General features: G+C 36.6%; 1 protein-coding gene across 18 annotated transcripts in view; it reads right to left on the bottom strand.

The window, feature by feature from the left end:
* The window catches only part of COBLL1 (cordon-bleu WH2 repeat protein like 1), a 193,958-nt gene that overhangs the window by 8,349 nt on the left and 166,758 nt on the right, over window positions 1–18,851 (bottom strand). For 6 of the 18 annotated variants that reach the window (XM_051848576.2, XM_070070746.1, XM_070070744.1 and 3 more), the window contains 5 exons: window positions 12,790–12,864; window positions 11,533–11,679; window positions 8,163–8,397; window positions 7,079–7,173; window positions 1,574–3,108 (listed from right to left, as the gene is read on the bottom strand). In XM_051848576.2, the coding sequence (XP_051704536.2) occupies window positions 1,574–3,108; window positions 7,079–7,173; window positions 8,163–8,397; window positions 11,533–11,679; window positions 12,790–12,864 (2,087 nt within the window). The remainder of the gene's footprint in view (window positions 1–1,573; window positions 3,109–7,078; window positions 7,174–8,162; window positions 8,398–11,532; window positions 11,680–12,789; window positions 12,865–18,851) is intronic. The other 12 variants (XM_070070741.1, XM_070070748.1, XM_070070745.1 and 9 more) reach the window with 3 other exon arrangements.

Here is an 18,851-nt window from a genome sequence, read left to right as displayed (position 1 = left end):
CAGCTCATTACTGTGATGGAAAGTTGACTTCATACACATGGAGTTGGCTAGAAGAGCTAAACAAATAATAAAAAAAACCCACAAACTAAAAAATAATCCATTTTCATGGTTCCAACATATCAGGTTATGAAATTATTATTTTTGAATGTACATTATAAAATATTGATGATTTTATGCTGATTGAACCTTATATGTCTTTTAATAAAGGAATGTTAATTACTATAATACACTTTATAACTTATTTTGCGATTCTGGAGGTTACAGTGACTAAGTGCTGTCTATTTATTTTTCTTATGATGTTAAACATATAAACTAACAACTTCCAAATTGAAGAATTAGAAATTTAATTAAACTTTTTAGGAAGGAATATTTAGTAACTGATTTAATTGGCAAATATTACCAAGTAATCTTAAAAATGTCTTTTCCAAACTGCCAAATAAATATCTTCACAAAAAAAATCAGCTACACAGGGCACAGGCAGTAGTTTGAAAAATTGTATTGTTTCAATCAAGCTTCCAGTATTTAGAAAGGGTATTCCATTCCAAGAAAAAACACAAGCTTTGTCTCAAGTAATGAATTAATCTCTACATCATACATCTCTTCCTGATGCTATATGAAAGTTATACATATGTATGATGAAATAATCTTCAACATAAATATTGCTTTAAAATTATGGAAACATCTTTACTTGGCAATGTGGTTAATGTTCTCTTACTCTAGGAATGTTTGAAAAACTAGTATAAAATACTTCTGGAACTGTCACACAAATATGAAAGTATTCTTTAAACAACATCAGAGTGAAAGTATACAAAGTACTTCTTTTAAAATGCACATGGATTATCATGATTTAGGTTGTGAATTTCACCCTCTGCTTTGACTATCTTATCTGAACTTAGCCAAATACAACAGTTAGTTGATTATACACTAGGTCAACAGCATACTGTTTTGGGTATATTAATAAACAGTGGATAGATGACGTTTTGTTCAGCAAACATGTAACTGAAAAATTAGACACTGAGTTAACAAAATGGGGAAAATTACATAAATTACATTTTAAAACTGCTTTCAATTTATATGTCAAAATTTTTGGTAAGCTGAGGTTGAACAGATATGATGGAAAATGTATAGCTGGTATATAGTTATTTTATCTAGTCTTTTGATACTGTTATGTTTCTATATAATTATTTATTTTGCAATTATAAAGTACCATAATGTTGAAGAAAATAAAGTATATCATAGCATCAAGGAGAGTTGAAGATAAATTATTAGTAAAACAGAACTATAAGCTAGTAACATTATACAAATTTATGAACATTTAAGCCATTTGCTAATGACATCAGTATATAATATTAACCTTATAATAATAGTCAATATCAGGTAATACAAACTATAGCTATCAGAGAAAATAATTAGATTCTATGTGCTACCACTTTGTTTCCCTTATATTAGCATGACATCTGCTTAATATGAATTCAGAGTAAAGTAACACATGAACATACTAACATGCTGGCTAATCCCAAGATAACTCTGCTGTATAAATCAAAATCCTTATTTTTTAAGTGGTAACATTTACCTTATCAACCACATCAAGTTGTGGGATGTCCACAAACGTATTTGCAGAACAAATGTTCCCCTCCTTGGGGTCGGCTGGAAGTGGGGAGGGCGCACTGTCATTGGAGGACTCAGTGTGTGCCTTACTGAACGACTGTGACCGTTTCACTACAGCCAGGGCAAAGGGCGAAGGAGCAGAACTTGAGTATGGTCGTGGGGCACCAAAGGTTTTCAAAGTCTTCAGATTTAGGGCTGCTGCCTGATTAGTGGGAAGATGTACAGGTTTTGGAGCCACAGGAGGAGGAGAAGTTTCAGCAGGCTTCTGACTTATGATATCATCAGGTTTTTTCAGATGGGGTTGTGGAGCCGAGTGCACTGTTTTACTTAAAGGAGAAAGAATCTGCTCCGGAGGAGGCAGTGAATCCCTTTCCACCTCTTTGTTTGTTAGTTCTTTGCGGGTAGGATTAGGGGTAGCGTGGACACTCTTGGCAGCTGCAGAAGTCACATAGTGACCAGATGCTCTCTTTTGCATCTGCAAGAAAAAAGAACTGGGTTTGGCCTGGGGATTTGAAACCCGAGATTTAAGTTTTGACTCCAAAATATTGTTTATGTCTTCCAAATTTGGTGCAAAAGGAGCAAAGCCAGTGTCTCTAGTCATCCTGGGAGGTTCCAGAGGATTAGCTGTGGCACTGCTGGAGGAGCCCACAGCACTGTGCACCTGATGCTCTGTTCTCAAGTTAGGCTTTGGTTTGAGGTCTGGCAGTGGCTCCTTTGGGCCTTCAGATATAACAAGGTCTTCTGTCTGAATGGCAGTTTCTTTCACATCCTCATGGGTGTGCTTTTTGTCTAACGAGTGTATCTTTTGATCGTCTTTATAACCACTGGTTTCTGATTCCCAATCTTTCAATATTTCCAGGGATTTGGGAGGCACTATTTTATAAGTAGTCATTCCAATTTTGGGAATATACTCTCTTGTAATTTCATTTGAAGGCTTTGGCTTGGGATTATAGTCTTGTCTGTAAAGTGGATAATTCTTCAGGTAAGAAGCAGTTGAATTTTTATCTGTTCCGTCAACAGGAGACAAAAGATCACCACTGCCATGTGGACAAATTGGATCTTTCATGGTGAGTTGACCTTGTGAGTGTACAACTCGGGTATCCTGATTCCCGAAGTCTTTTGAGGTATCTTGTGGACTTAGGGCTGAGTGCTGAGTTGATTTGCTATCTGAGGTTTGCACAATTTCATCAACTTTGTAGGTAGACAAATTATGATCTTGGTGATTCTCATCAAAACTGTTGCAGGAAGCGGCTGTCTGAATTGCTGCGTCTTGCATTGTTGTCTTTTCTGCAGTAGGTTGACTCAGTTTTTGATCTGGTACTGCAGGATCATTTTCCTTGGAACTTAGAACACTATCACTTTTACGATCTGGATAGTCTGATCGTCTGTCAACTACCATGTCCACATCCTTATTTTTGGCAGCACTTCCTGCACTGATTTCTCTATTTTTTATATTATCTTCTGTGTTCATTGTAAAGACAGTTACTCCATTTGGAACTACTGAGAGAAAAAATATCATCAGGTTGAATATATTCAAAAGGTAAAGGAACTCACATATTCAATGCCTCCTTACCCAACATGAATGAAATAGGTTGGTTTGAATTCTATGGATAATTTTCAGCTCTCTCAACATTTGAAGGCTTGAAGTTGCATACAGAGAAAATACCATGAAAATCCAGCTTAACCTATGTGGCTACAGCATATCAATTCAACCCTTTGAATCTCAGTTTGCTCAGATTTAAGACAGTGAAAACATGTATTTTGCATACAATTTATATAACCTTCTTTGTAGGATATGATATTGCCCTGAACAGGTACTCCATAGAAGGTAGTTATGTTCCTTCTTGTAAGTAAAGGCTTCACTTTTCAGTCATCATTAATAATGACAAAATAAATGACCAATCCAAAAAACAGTTTTTTTTTTGTATTTTGACTTTCTTTTACCCATAGTTCCTAGTGTACTCATATTTTATATGTAACATTAGAAGAGAAACAAAACCTACAAATATTGTCAGTCTTAATTAGGCAGACAACAGAAAACATCACCTTTAAGATATGAAATAAAACAGAATCCAGTTAACTGTCTAGATAATTGGTTGTCCTTACTAGAGACTCCGAGAGGACTTTGTTTTTAGGTACAACATGGGTGATTTCAACTACATAAAAATAATCATGTTGGTTCTGATTTCTCTCTGTGGGGAGAAGGTACCCTTATTCTTCTATAGTCAGAGCCCAAGTAGAGAAAACAGCCTTCCTGTGCCCTGTACTACATCTCCTCCTAATTCTGAATAAATCTCCTAAAAATGAAAATCATTTGCCAGCATCTAGGATAACAAAGCAACAACTTCCAGTCAACCACATGATGTCAAAGGACTGGAACAAGGTATTTAAAATGAACACAAGTCTGTAAATATGCAACACATGCCTGGTACTGAACTGACTTATACAAGTGTTGCTTTATTCAAAAGCCCTGAATAATCATTTCCTCTGCATGAGGCATCACCCTCATCATCAATGCCCTAGTCATCTCTTCCAGTGAAATGTAGGCATTGTGAATCAAATTGTGAAGGGGTATAAAGTATTTCACTACAGTTTATAGTCACTGACTTGTATCTGTTACAGGATAAGATCAAGTATACTGCCTAAAATGTAATAAGGTACATAAAATAGATCATTAAAAAAGAAAAAGAACCTACACACATATGGAGGGAAAAAAGCATGCTGCCAGGTAAATTTGCTTACAAGTAATTTTAAAAAAATATTTTAAAACCTTGCCTAGGGGCCAGCGCTGCGGTATAGCGTGTTAAGCCTCCACCTGCAGCATCCCATATGGGTGCCGGTTCGAGACCCAGCTGCTCCACTTCCTACCCAGCTCTCTGCTGAGGACTGGAAAAGCAGTAGAAGATGGCCCAAGTCGTTGGGCCCCTGCACCCACATGGGAGACCCAGAGGAGGCTCCTGGCTCTGGATCGGCGCAGCTCCAGCCACTGTGACCAATTGGGGAGTGAACCGGTGGATGGAAGACCTCCCCCACCTCTCTCTCTCTCCCTCCTTCCCTCCCTCATTCTCTGTGTAACTCTGACTTTCAAACAAATAAAAAAAAATCTTGCTTATTTGGTTATAGCAATATCTATATTGTTTTGCATATTCTTGTATTCAGTATATGATTTTAAAATGAAATTCACTTTTATTCTTCCCAGATAAAATGCAAGTGACAATCAGAATATGTAGTGTCTATTTGAGTGACTATTCTCCGTGACCAATCATTTATTTTTGTGATTTAGAAAATTAAGAACACATATGAATAGAAACTATAGAAGAGGCACACTTGTGGTTCTTCTCTTACATCACTTGGTTTCTAAGAATTTTTAATGTTTATATGAAACTTTGTATGTTTAAGATATATATTTGAAAAAAGATATATATTTGAATACTGTTAGGAGTATAGAAAATTTTAAGAAATGGGCCCTTGCAGCAGGAAATGAGCTAAAAGCATATTCTCCTCCCTTATTTTCACTTTACAATGAATAGAGGTATTTCCTAGCTTATACAATAGAAGCATTTCCCCCAAAAATGTAAATCAATGTAAACATATACTTAAAACCAAGTCCCCTGTAATAAACTGGTTGGTTTTAGCACTCCAAATTTCCCTTTTTCCTATTTTTAGTCAGTGACCTCTACTTAACCATTGTCAAACTTTGAATTCCTCATCTACGTTTTATCATTATTTCCAATGATTGTCAGGTCTGGAGACCTGGAATCACCACTGAACAGTTTACTAGCTAAGCCATCCTTATTCCTGGCTGACAATGATGCTTAAGCCATTTTCTAAAGATGGCCAGTAGAGGGAGAAGGTAACTTTTGTATTTCCTATCTTCTTCCTGTTCATAACTGTCACTGACATCGGATGAAATTTTGCTATAAACAGGTGTATGGGTTAAGTAAAGAGGAAAACAGAATGAATCTACTTTCAGGATAACAGAAATTGCTTTAAAAATCACCTAGAATTGACGAAAGTTAGTACAAACCATACACAAATGAAATATTACGTAAAGGTACTTGTGACCTCAGCACTCATCTGATGCCAAAGTCTTAGTGAAAATAACTTGACTATTATTCTGAAAAGGAAGAAACTTTTAAATGATTTCTCAACAGAAAGAAATGCTACTGCCATCCTTAAAACATACTGTGAAAAACCAAACCAAGAGGCAAACTGTGAGAAATTATTTACTTTTAGATGTTCTCGGTGAGGTATCTCAGATTAGTTTTAGAGTGGGGGAAAATGAGGCATACGTATTCACATTAGCCAACACACACCACCCATATAAAATGAGACATGCAAGCGAACTTCAAAAAGTTCATGGAAAAGTGGAACTTAAAATATAAGTTTAATTTGACAAAAAAAATTGAAATCCATGATCAGTATTCTCACAATACATATCTTCCATGATCTTTTTAAAGTGCTAGTATAGATAAACATGATATTTTGATTCTCCATGTTTTATCCAAATAATATGTTCCTATGTTTTCTAAGAATCTTAACACAATTTTGTGTAGTAAGATAATAGATTGAACTGTGCAAATTCATAAGCCACTTCCTTATCCCTTTTAAAGACCATCATACATTTTTTTGAATTTTATATTGTGCAGCAATAATTTTCTGAAATTAAATCCTGATGATATAAGGAAAATCTCATTATTCTTTTAGGTACTATTAGGAATTCATACAAAGGATCATATTATTTTCAGATGAAGAGTATCCAACTGAGCTGAGGAATCAGGAAGATTGAAACTGGCTGCTTGTAATCAAGTAACAAAACAAATGAAGTGATATTTTTTGGATAGAAATTAAATAGGTGATGTAAGTGGAAAATGGTTTTCCATGCAAAAGTAAAAAGCATAGGCCAAAGAAAATCCTGAATGAATTATATAATGAAAAAAAGAAGAAATAGTCCTGATTTGAGGATAGGAATTCGGAAATAGTGGCAAATAAGATCACATAACTATGTGGCTCAGGCATTGAAAATCACACAAGTTTCATTCAAAGTACAGCAATCTGAGTATGAAGTAAAGTAGGCCTGCACTAGAACTAGAAGGAAAAAGAGAAAGATATCACACACCAATGTACAGAGAACACATTTTTAAGATCCAAGTTCTAAGTTAGATAATCTCTACGATTTAATGCCAGCTTTGATATTATACATAGTAGTTAAGGGTACACTTTGGAGCAATATTGACCAAGTCCAAAGCCTGTGTCTATCACTTACTAGTGTAGGACCTCAATGGAGTATCTTTGTATCTCAATTATTTGTAAACTGGGACCAAAAATGATAGTACCCATAACATTTGATGTAATTAAGTTATTAAGTGAGTCGATACATAAGATTGAATGAATTCATAAGTATCAAGAATAATCCTTGGCATATCACAGTGCTCTGAAAGTGTTGGTTGATAATGTTTATGTAACTCACCATTCTCTTGATTTCGGCCCAGTGACTTCAAGTTTCTTACAGTGTCCACTACCATGTCTTCATTGCTTGTATCACACAAAATACTGTGTGATCCTCTGGAAGACAAGATATTTTATGTTCGTACTTCTCAAATACCACACACACACACGATGGGGAAAGAGGCAACAATTGCCAAAGACAGATGGACTGAAATAATCATCTTTTTCTGCCAAATACTGGAAATTTAATAGCAAAGAAAAATGTAACTGGGAGGAAATGCTGCTATGAACCATCACCTTTCATATGGTGGTCCTATTACCAAAAAAAAGCAGCTTAGTAAAATGGACACTTTTCTAAAATAGTGTCTTCGTTATTATCAGTTATTTTTCTTTTAAAGAAAAGGAAAATTAAATGGAATATTTTAGTTTTGTTTTTTAGCAAAGTCAGTTATATAAATCAGGATGTGGATTGAGTCCCTATTTTTTTTTTTTTTGCAATGGAATAGTTTAATTTGGAGACAATTCCATGAAAATTACAGCAAACTTTTGAGGAAGAAGGTTTACTTTGCTTGGTTTATTTCATCTTTATTGATGGTGCTGCATTTCAAACAAAATGTAAGTAAAATATGGCTTTCACCTCTTCAGATCAAATGTGAAATGCACCTCAGCATAGAGTGAACTGTAACAATAATCCTGGTGACTCAGCATCACACTTTATCATGCACAGTCATTTTCATCTAACAGCCAGTAAACACCTTTGAGGAATGTTTGTGAACTTTGAAAATTAAATAAACCATTTAGGTCAAATAGATAATAGGCAAAGCACATTTACAATTTTTAAATTTTTGAGCCCAACAAATTAACTACAAGTGATTGGTTTATTTGTAGATTATACCACAGGAGTATGAGAAGCAATGAATTTCATTTTCTTTGAGTTCAGTTATATGCAAATAGATACTTTATTAAAAATATTTTAAAAGATGGTAAAAAGGAAGAAGTTCAACCAAAGGCCCTACTATATTTGTGTTTAAAATATTAGATCTATATCTCAGAAGACTAGTATTAATTAAAGTTCCACCAAGACTTCTGGCACATGGACTACTTACTGTCCATCTGTGTTTCCAGTATCTTGTTTTTCTTCCTTGGAGTTCTGCAAGGACTCTTTTCTGTCATTGCCAGCGGTTGAATCAAGATCATTTTTCAGTGTATTTATTATATCAGTAGATACAAAACGACTATCCTGTGACTTCAGAGAAATATTTTCGGCCTCATCTTTAGGCATGTCACTCAGTTCTTCTTTTTCATCTATCTCCTCAAGGCTATAATCAGAGCTTATTCCAGCTACAAAGAAATGCAGATATGATCCTAAATATTAATTTGCTTCATTCATCCTACATAATACTAACAATGAAGAAATTTTAAAAATAACAATTAGCTGAAGTATTTTAAATCTAGTTCAAAAAATAGTGAAGTACTTTTCTAATTGTGAATAATCACATAACCATATAACTAGATTGTCATAGATTAATATAATTCTAAAAACAATTTGCTATCATAGGTTTTATCTATAGGTTAACTTAATCTAATTTTATCAACTTCCAATTAAATATTGGAATATATTTCAATTAAGTGATTTTAATTCACATAGGAACTAGATGCAAATTGAAGGCAAATTAATAATATTTACAATACAATTACAATGTACTGTCTTCAAGGGTAGCTATATAGTTTGATTCAGTAGTTAGCAGCACTGACTATACTTAAGAATTACCTGAGCCATCTTTAAAAACACTAATGCTTATACCCTATACTCCACACCAATTTAATCAGAATCTCTGAAGGGTGGGGCCAAGAATTTTTAAGTTTCCTTAGATTATTCTAATGTACAACCTGGATGTTGAAAACAGAGCCACTTATCTAGATACTTAATATAATGGAAAATAAAAATAGAACAAGTATTTAATAATAAGAATTTTCATTCCTACCCAGTTTGATCCTCAGATACAAGTTCCTTAAGCAGTATTTCCTGCATACTACCAGGAAGCATATGTGCATACATAAGCAGATATCCATACTCACACATTTCCTTTTCCCTACTTTTTGGCTAGCTTATTTAACTATAAGTGGAAGCATGCTTTCAAAGAACACAGTATCCAAAATGTTAAAGCAGTTTTAAGATTTAAACAAATTCTGAAGTAATAAAACTCAACAAACTATTGTCTGAAAATATAATTATTAAATTTTGTTTACACACACTTTGCTTCATACAATTTGAATATCTTAGCTTAATTTTCCCAGTCCCTCTGAAGATAGCAAATATTTGCTGAAATAAAAAATAAAATTAAAAATTATTCATGAAATGTAATATAATTCATGAAATATAAAACACATAAAATAAAAGCAAATATTTAAACTTTCAAAAGACATTCTTATAGATCTGTAGCATTTTACTTGTGAAGTATTAAAGTTTACATTTCACTAGGACTTTTGGGATATCATATATTTTTCTGGAAATCATCAAAATGGCAAAATTACCTGACAAATATGATTTTTGCTAAAACAGAGTTGTATTAAATTAAATCTCTTCATGCATTAGTTTTCTTATTTATTCCTTTAAAATGCTTACTATATCACATGCTACTATATTTGCTGTCAGAAATTTTTCTTTTAGAAGTGATGTATACTATTTCTATTCAGTAAAATTCACCATATTGAAAAATAGTTCTTTGAGTTTTGACAGACTTATATAAATGTACCACTACTATCACAATCAAGACACAGACAATTTCCACTGACTCCCTACAGTGTTTACGCCCCTTGCTAGTCAATAGCTCCTTCCAACACCAGCCTATGGCCACTATTACCCCTGCAATTTTGCCTTTGCAAGAATGTCACACATACACAATCACTCATCATGAAGCCACTGGAATTTGGCTTCCTCGGTTCATTAAGTATTTGAGATTCTACCTAGTTGCTATAAGAATCAGTTACTTGCTCCTTGTTATGGTTAGGTGTAGTACTACATTCTAGTATAGGTATGGACTATAGTTTGTTTATCCAATTCCCAGTTTTAGGGACATTTGGATTGTTTCTCATTTTGGCAGTTCAGAATAAAACCTCCATGACAATTCAGATGCAGGTTTGTGTGTGAACATGGGCTTGAAGAGTGGGGCAGCTGGAATGAATAGGAAATGAATCTTTAAATTTTATTTAAAAAAGCCAACAAACTAACCTGCCAAACTGTTTACCAAAGTGGCCACACCAATTTTACATTCCCACAAACAGTGTTGGATACTATACAAATATAAGCAATGGGTCTGAGAAAACAAGACTTTCAAGTCACTGAAAAAAAATCAGTAAAATGATGAAAAAATTCAAGAATTGCCTAACTATGAAGTCTAATTATCATTTTAAAAAATTCCAGTACTTGGGGCCAGCATTGTGGTACAGCAGGTTCAGCTGCTGCCTTTGATGCTGGCATCCCACACAATCCCCAGTCCCTGTCCTGGCTGTTCTACTTCCGATCCAGCTCCCTGCTAATGGACCTGGGAAAGCAGCAGAAGATGGCATAAGTGTTTGGGTCTTTGCTACCCATATGGGACACACAGATGGAGTTCCAAGCTCCTGATTCTGGCACAGCCCAGCCCCAGCCATGATGATCAGCAGATGGAAGATCTCTGTCTGTTTCTACCTTTAACTCTGCCTTTCAATTAAAAATAATCTCCACAATTCCAACAATGGGGCCAGTGCTGTAGCATAGTGGGTAAAGCTGCTGCCTGCAAAGCTGGCATCCCATATGGGTCCGGTTCGAGTCCCAGCTGCTCCATTTCTGATCTAGCTCCCTGCTAATGTGCATGGGAAAGCCGCAGAAGATGGCCCAAGTGATTGGGGCCCTGCACCCATGTGGGAGACCCAGAAGAAGCTCCTGGCTCCACGCTTCAGATTGGCCCAGCCAAAGCCATTGCAGCCATTTGGGGAGTGAACCAGTGGATGGAAGATCTCACTCTCACTCTCTCTCACTCTCTGTAGTTCTGCCTTTCAAATAAATAAATCTTTTAAAAAATACCAATAACTTTAAAATAAAAAAATGAAAGCAATAATATAGAAAATAAGACATATATAGATAACAAAGTAGTTTAATAAATACATTTAAAAATTATATTATATATATAGTTACACATTGAAATAAGAAAGTTCAGTTTTCCCCAAAAGTAGAAAGCCAAATAGAAGAGAATAGAATCCTTCAGAATCACTGATTTTTTTTTTTATTAATCTTACACTTTGTCATATTCATCTATATGGTTAGGACAAACAGCAAACTCCCAAGCATGCATAAAATTCTGACTGAAAAGTGGGAAACCTCTATAGATTTATGAAACAGTTTTAACCAAAGGTTCAATAAGTCACCAGTTCTGTGCTTGATAATCTCAATCTGCGTGAAACAAAGCACCAGCCAGAAAAGGCCTGACCACCTACATGTCAAGGATGCTACAGATGGTACAGCTGCCTCAGGTGTTCCCGGGCCCTCAGAGAGAGTGGTCTCCTCCATCAGTGTGGGTGCAGTGCACTGTTCCCGACTGGGGGATGCAGGGCCAAGGGAGGCTTCTGCCGGAGAAGCAGAACCTGTGGAAATGGCACTTAGACAATGGGGTTAAGGCAAGCAGAGGCCAAGACACACTGGAAGAAATCTAATTCATTATTTCACAATTGCCCATGGAACTAACAAGAGATAAAGGAAAGCAAAGAGAAACAGTTTCAAGCAAAGTCTGAAAAGCATTCCTATATTTTTCCTAATACTTCAGAATCTTCTCATTTCATGATCTTGTTTAAGTGAACATTATTCAATAAATTTTCCTTGATTGCAATAAAAATGTCATTGATATTATTCTGAAAAAACCATTACCAGTTATTTATAAGCAATATTTTAAATCATAAACAAGGGGTGTAGAATTCTTACATATGCTCAAATTCCAAATTCTTAAATATCACTTAAAAATTAAAATGTCAGGGCGGCACTGTAGCATAGGGAGTTAACGTCCTGGCGTGAAGCACCGGCATCACATATGAGCACTGCTCCACTTCCAATCCAGATCTCTGCTATGGCCTGGGAAAGCAGAAGTTGGCCCAAGTCCTTGGGCCCCTGCACCGGAAGAAGCTGCTGGCTCCTGGCTTCGGATTGGTATGGCTCCGGCCCTTGCGGCCAATTGGGGAGTGAACCAACGGAAGGAAAACCTTTCTCTCTGTCTCTCTCTCTCTCTCTCTCTATGTCACTGTCTATAACTCTCTCTCTGTCTCTCTCTCACTGTCTAATTCTGTCAAAAGAAATAAAAAATAAATAAATAGAAGAATAAAATACCCTGTACTCAAAGTCCCATAAAGAAATTGCTTCTACACTTTCACATAGGTGTTCTTCTAAACACACCAAGGAACATTCCTAACTATGATGTGTCCTTACTCTTGCAAAGAAGGTTAATAAATGTTAACTTCACATTGTCTAAAGAAAAAAAAAAAACACCCAGAGACCAAATAGGGAAAGTACTCAAAGTACAGTTCCAGAACTCTGCTAGCTGCATACGCAAATCTGCCATCCTGGAGGGGAGAAGACAGAATTCATTTCATGATATAAAATTTGGAAAAAGTAGCCAAAGAGTCTGTCTCACTTTCACATTCATTTCTTGATTGCCATGGAAGTTCTCTTTCAGAATTACACAATGTGGAATGAAGGTGTCATACCTGGGCTGGACAGTGTCTCTGGGGAGTTTGCATCTGTGGCGCTGTCTGGTGAAACTCTATCCATGGACTGTAGGACTAAAAGAAGCAACACAACTTACAAATTACACATTCACAAAACAGACAACTCCTTAGCAGTTTAAGTGAAAGAACCAAGTCCTAACTCTGCTAGAAGTCATTTTACTAGCCAGCTATGAAACAACTAAGCTTCATTTATATTCCCATTCCTACATGAAGTCAATATTGGAATGGCAGTATCTTTTTTTAAAATTCTTTTTTTAAGTTTTATTTAGTAAATATAAAATTCCAAAAAACAGTTTATGGATTACAATGGCTTTCCCCCCCATAACTTCCCTCCCACTCGCACCTCTCCCATCTCCCGCTCCCTCTCCCATTCCATTCACATTAAGATTCATTTTCAATTATCTTTACATACAGAAGACCGATTTAGTATATATTAAGTAAAGATTTCATCAGTATGCACCCACACAGAAACACAAAATGTAAAATACTGTTTCAGTACTATAGCATTACTTCACATTGGACAACACATTAAGGACAGATCCCACATGAGGAGTAAGTACACAGTGACTCCTGTTGTTGATTTAACAAATTTTTTTTTTTTTTGACAGGCAGAGTGGACAGTGAGAGAGAGAGACAGAGAGAAAGGTCTTCCTTTGCCGTTGGTTCACCCTCCAATGGACGCCACAGCTGGAGTGCTGCGGCCTGCGCACCGTGATCCAAAGGCAGGAGCCAGGTGCTTCTCCTGGTCTCCCATGAGGTGCAGGGCCCAAGCACTTGGGCCATCCTCCACTGCACTCGCGGGCCACAGCAGAGCTGGCCTGGAAGAGGGGCAACTGGGACAGAATCCGGCGCCCCGACCGGGACTAGAACCCGGTGTACTGGCGCCGCTAGGCAGAGGATTAGCCTACTGAGCCGCAGTGCCAGCCAGACTTAACAATTTGACACTTTTGTTTATGGCGTCAGTAATCTCCCTAGGCTCTAGTCATGAGTTGCCAAGGCTATGGAAGCCTCTTGAGTTTGCTGACTTTGATCTTATTCAGACAGGGTCATAGTGAAAGTGGAAGTTCTCTCCTCCCTTCAGAGAAAGGTACCTCCTTCTTTAATGGCCCCGTTCTTTCCCCAAAGATCTCACTTGCAGAGATCTTTCATTTGGGTCTTTTTTTTTTTCCCAGAGTGTCTTGGCTTTCCATGCCTATAATACTCTCATGGGCTCTTCAGCCAGATCCGAATGCCTTAAGGGCTGATTCTGAGGCCAGAGTGCTGTTTAGGACATCTGCCATTCTATGAGTCTGCTGTGTATCCCACTTCCCATGTTGGATCGTTCTCTCCCTTTTGTATTCTATCAGCTAGTATTTGCAGACACTAGTCTTTTTGGGTGATCCCTTTGACTCTTAGACCTATCAGTATGATCAATTGTGAACTGAAATTGATCACTTGGACTAGTAAGATGGCACTGGTACATGTCACCTTGATGGGATTGTATTGGAATTCCCTGGCATGTTTCTGACTCCACCATTTGGGGCAAGTCCAATTGAGCATGTCCCAAATTTTACATCTCCTCCCTCTCTTATTCCCACTCTTATATTTAACATGGATCACTTTTCAGTTAAATTTAAACACCTAAGAATAATTGTGTGTTAATTACAGAGTTCAACCAATAGTACTAGAACAAAAAAATACTAACAGTGATAAAGTATTAAATTGTACATCAACAGTCAGGACAAGGGTTGATCAAGTCACTGTTTCTCATAGTGTCCATTTCACTTCAACAGGTTTCCCTTTTAGTGCTCAGTTAGTTGTCACCGATCAGGGAGAACATATATTTGTCCATTTGGGACTGGCTTATTTCACTCAGCATAATGTTTTCCAGATACCTCCATCTTGGTACAAATGACTGGACTTCATTGTTTTTGACTGCTGCATAGTATTCTATAGAGTACATGTCCCATAATTTCTTTATCCAGTTAACTGTTGAGGGGCATTTGGGTTGGTTCCAGGTCTTAGCTACTGTGAATTGAGCTGCAATAAACATTAATGTGCAGACAGCTTGTTTGTTTCCCAATTTCATTTCCTTTGGGTAAATTCCAAGGAGTGGGATGGCTGGGTTGTATGGTAGGGTTATATTCAGGTTTCTGAGGAATCTCCAGACTGACTTCCATAGTGGCTTGACCAATTTGCATTCCCACCAACAGTGGGTTAGTGTTCCTTTTTCCCCACATCCTCTCCAGCATCTATTGTTGGTAGATTTCTGAATGTGAGCCATTCTAACTGGGGTGAGGTGAAACCTCATTGTGGTTTTGATTTGCATTTCCCTGATTGCTAGTGATCTTGAACATTTTTTCATGTGCCTGTTGGCCATTTGGATTTCCTCTTTTGAAAAATGTCTATTGAGGTCATTGGCCCATCTCTTAAGTGGGTTGTTTGTTTTGATGTTGTGGAGTTTCTTGATTTTTTGTAGATTCTGGTTATCAATCCTTTATCTGTTGCATAGTTTTTCCCATTCTGTCGGTTGCCTCTTCACTTTCCTGACTGTTACTTGTGCAGTACAGAAACTTCCAATTTGATGGAATCCCAAATGTTATTTTGGCTTTGACTGCCTGCGCTTCTGGGATCTTTTCCAAGAAGTCTTTGCCAGTTATATCTTGCAGGCTTTCTCCAATGTTCTCTAATAATTTGATGGTGTTGGGTCATAGATTTAAGTCTTTAATCCACGCTGAGTAGATTTTTATGTAAGGTGAAAGATAGGGGTCTAGCTTCATGCTTCTGCACATGGAAATCCAATTTTCCCAGCACCATTTATTGAATAGCCTACCTTACTCCAGAGACTGATTTTGGATCCTTGATCAAATATAAGTTGGCTGTAGATGTATGGATTGATTTCTGCTGTTTCTATTTTGTTCCACTGGTCTATCCATCTGTTTCTGTACCAGTACCATGCTGTTTTGATTACAATTGCCCTGTAGTATGTCCTGAAATCTGGTATTGTGATGCCTCTGGCTTTGTTTTTGTTGTACAAGGTTGCTTTAGCTATTCAAGATCTCTAGTGTCTTTGTGTCTCCATATGAATTTCAGCATCATTTTTTCCAGATCTGAGAAGAAGGTCTTTGGTATTTTGACTGTTATCACATTGAATCTATAAATAGCTTTTGGGAGAATGGACATTTTGATGATACTGATTCTTCCAACCCATGAGCATGAAAGATTTTTCCATTTTTTGGTATCCTCTTCTATCTCTTTCTTCAAGGTTTTGTAATTCTCATCGTTGAGATCTTTAACGTCCTTGGTTAAGTTTATTCCAAGGTATTTGATTGTTTTTGTGGCTATTGTGAATGGGATTGATCTTAGACGTTCTTTCTCAGCCGTGGCATTGCCTGTGTATACCAAGGCTGTTGATTTTTGTGCATTATTTTATATCCTGCTACTTTGCCAAACTCTTCTATGAGTTCCAATAGTCTCTTAGTAGAGTTCTTTGGATCCCCTAACTAAAGAATCATATCATCTGCAAAGAGGGATAGTTTGAGTTCTTCCTTCCCAATTTGTATCCCTTTAATTTCTTTTTCTTGCCTAATGGCTCTGGCTAAAACTTCCAGAACTATATTGAATGGCAGTGGTGAGAGTGGTCATCCCTGTCTGGTACCAGATCTCAGTGGAAATGCTTCCAACATTTCCCCATTCAATAGGATGCTGGCTGTGGGTTTTTCATAGATTGCTTTGATTGTATTGAGGAATGTTCCTTCCAAACCCAGTTTGCTTAGAGTTTTCATCATGAAAGGGTGTTGTATTTTATCGAATGCTTTCTCTGCATCTATTGAGATAATCATATGGTATTTCTTCTGCAGTCTGTTAATGTGGTGTATCACATTGTTGTTTTGCACACATTAAACCATCCCTGCATACCAGGGATAAATCCCACTTGGTATGGGTGGATGATCTTTCTGATGTATTGTTGCATTCTATTGGCCAGAATTTAATGAGGATTTTTGCATCTATGTTCATCAAGGATATTGGTCTGTAATTCTATTTCAATGCTGCATCTTTTTAGGCTTAGGAATTAAGGTGATGGTGGCTTCATAAAAAGAATTTTGGAGGATTTCCTCTTTTTTGATTGTTCTGAATAGTTTGAGAAGAATTGGAGTTAGTTCTTTAAATGTCTGGTAGAATTCAGCAGTGAATCCATCTGGTCCTGGGCTTTTCTTTGTTGGGAGGGCCTTTATTACTGTTTCAATTTCTGTCTCAATTATGGGTCTGTTTAGGTTTTCTATGTCCTCCTGGTTCAATTTAGGTAGGTTGCATGTGTCCAGGAATCTATCCATTTCTGATAGATTTCCTTGTTTGCTAGTATACAAGTCCTTGTAGTAATTTCTGATGATTCTTTTTATCTCTTTGTTGTCTGTTGTTACATTTCCTTTTTCATCTCTGATTTTATTGATTTGGGTCTTTTCTCTTCTTTTTTTAGTTAGTTGGGCCAATGGGGTGTCAATTTTATTTATTTTTTCAAAAAACTAGCTCCTCGTTAGGCTGATTTTTTGTAATTTTTTTTTTTTTTGGATTCAATCCTGTTGATTTCTTCTCTAATTTTAATTATTTCTCTTCTCCTGCTAGATTTGGGTCTGGTCTGCTGTAGATTTTCTAGATCCTTGAGAAGAATTGAAAGCTCATCTATTTGGTGCCTTTCCAATTTCTTGATGTAGGCACCTATTGATATAAACTTTCCTCTCTACACTGCTTTTGCTGTAGCCCATAATTTTTGGTATGTTGTGCTGCCATCCTCATTTACTTCCAGAAAGTTTTTGATTTCTCTTTTAATTTCTTCTTAGACCCACTCTTCATTCAGGAGCATGTTGTTCAATCTCCATGTGTTTGCATATGCTCTAGGGATTCCTGAGTTGCTAATTTCCAACTTCATTCCTTTATGGTCTGAGTAGCTGCATGGTGTGATTCTAATTCTTTTGAGTTTGCTGAGACTTGCTTTATGGCCAAGTATGTGTTCAATCCTAGAATAGGTTCCATGCACTGCTGAGAAGAATGTAAATGCATTATGTGTAGGATGAAAAGTTCTGTAGATATCTGTTAGATCCATTTGGGCTATAGTGTTGTTTAAATCTACTGTATCCTTGTTGATCTTCTATCCTGTTGATCTGTCTATTTCTGAGAGTGGAGTATTGAAGTCCCCCAGTACTGTTGTATTGGAGTCTAAGTCTCCCTTTAAGTCCCTTAACAAATCTTTTAAATAAACCAAGTGCCCTGTAATTAGGTGCATATACATTGTTAATAGTTACATCTTCCTGTTGAATTGATCCCCTAATCTTTATATAGTGCCCCTCTTTGTCTCTCCTAACAGTTTTTGTGGTAAAGTTTATGTTGTCTGATATTAAGATGGCTACACCCGCTCTGTTTTCATTTCTGTTGGCATGGTATATCTTTTTCCAGCCTTTCACTTTCAGTCTGTATGCTTCCTTGTTGGAAAGATGAGTTTCTTGTAAGCAGCAAATTGATGGGTTTTGTTCATTATTCCATTCAGCCAATCTGTGTCTTCTAACTGGACAGTTCAGGCCATTAACTTTCAATGTGACTATTGATAAGTAGTAACTTTGCCCTGCCATTTGCCAAAGATGTTTTCTAATATATGCTTTGAACTTCCTGTGATGTTTTGCTGTGAGATTTCCTTCCTTTACCTTCTTTCATATTGATGACCGTGTTTCTGTTTTTATGTGTGTAACACATCTTTAAGCATCTTTTGAGGGCTGGATGAATGGTGACAAATTCTTTCAATTTCTGTTTGCTATGAAAAGTCTTTATTTCACCTTCATTCACAAATGAGAGCTTTGCAGGATATAATATTCTGTTCTGGCAGTTTTTCTCTCTTATTACCTGGGCTTTGTTTCATCATTCCCTTCTAGCCTGTAGGGTTTCTGATGAGAAGTCTGCTGTGAGTCTAATTGGAAATCCTCTGAGAGTAATCTGACCTTTATCTCTTGCACATTTTAGAATCTTTTCTTTATGTTTCACTGTGGTGAGTTTGATTACAACGTGTCATGGTG

The sequence above is a fragment of the Oryctolagus cuniculus genome, chromosome 3 (assembly GCF_964237555.1).
Source record: "Oryctolagus cuniculus chromosome 3, mOryCun1.1, whole genome shotgun sequence".
NCBI lineage: Eukaryota > Metazoa > Chordata > Mammalia > Lagomorpha > Leporidae > Oryctolagus > Oryctolagus cuniculus.
Note: the sequence above shows the minus strand (reverse complement) of the source record. Positions and strands in the feature narration are given on the sequence as shown.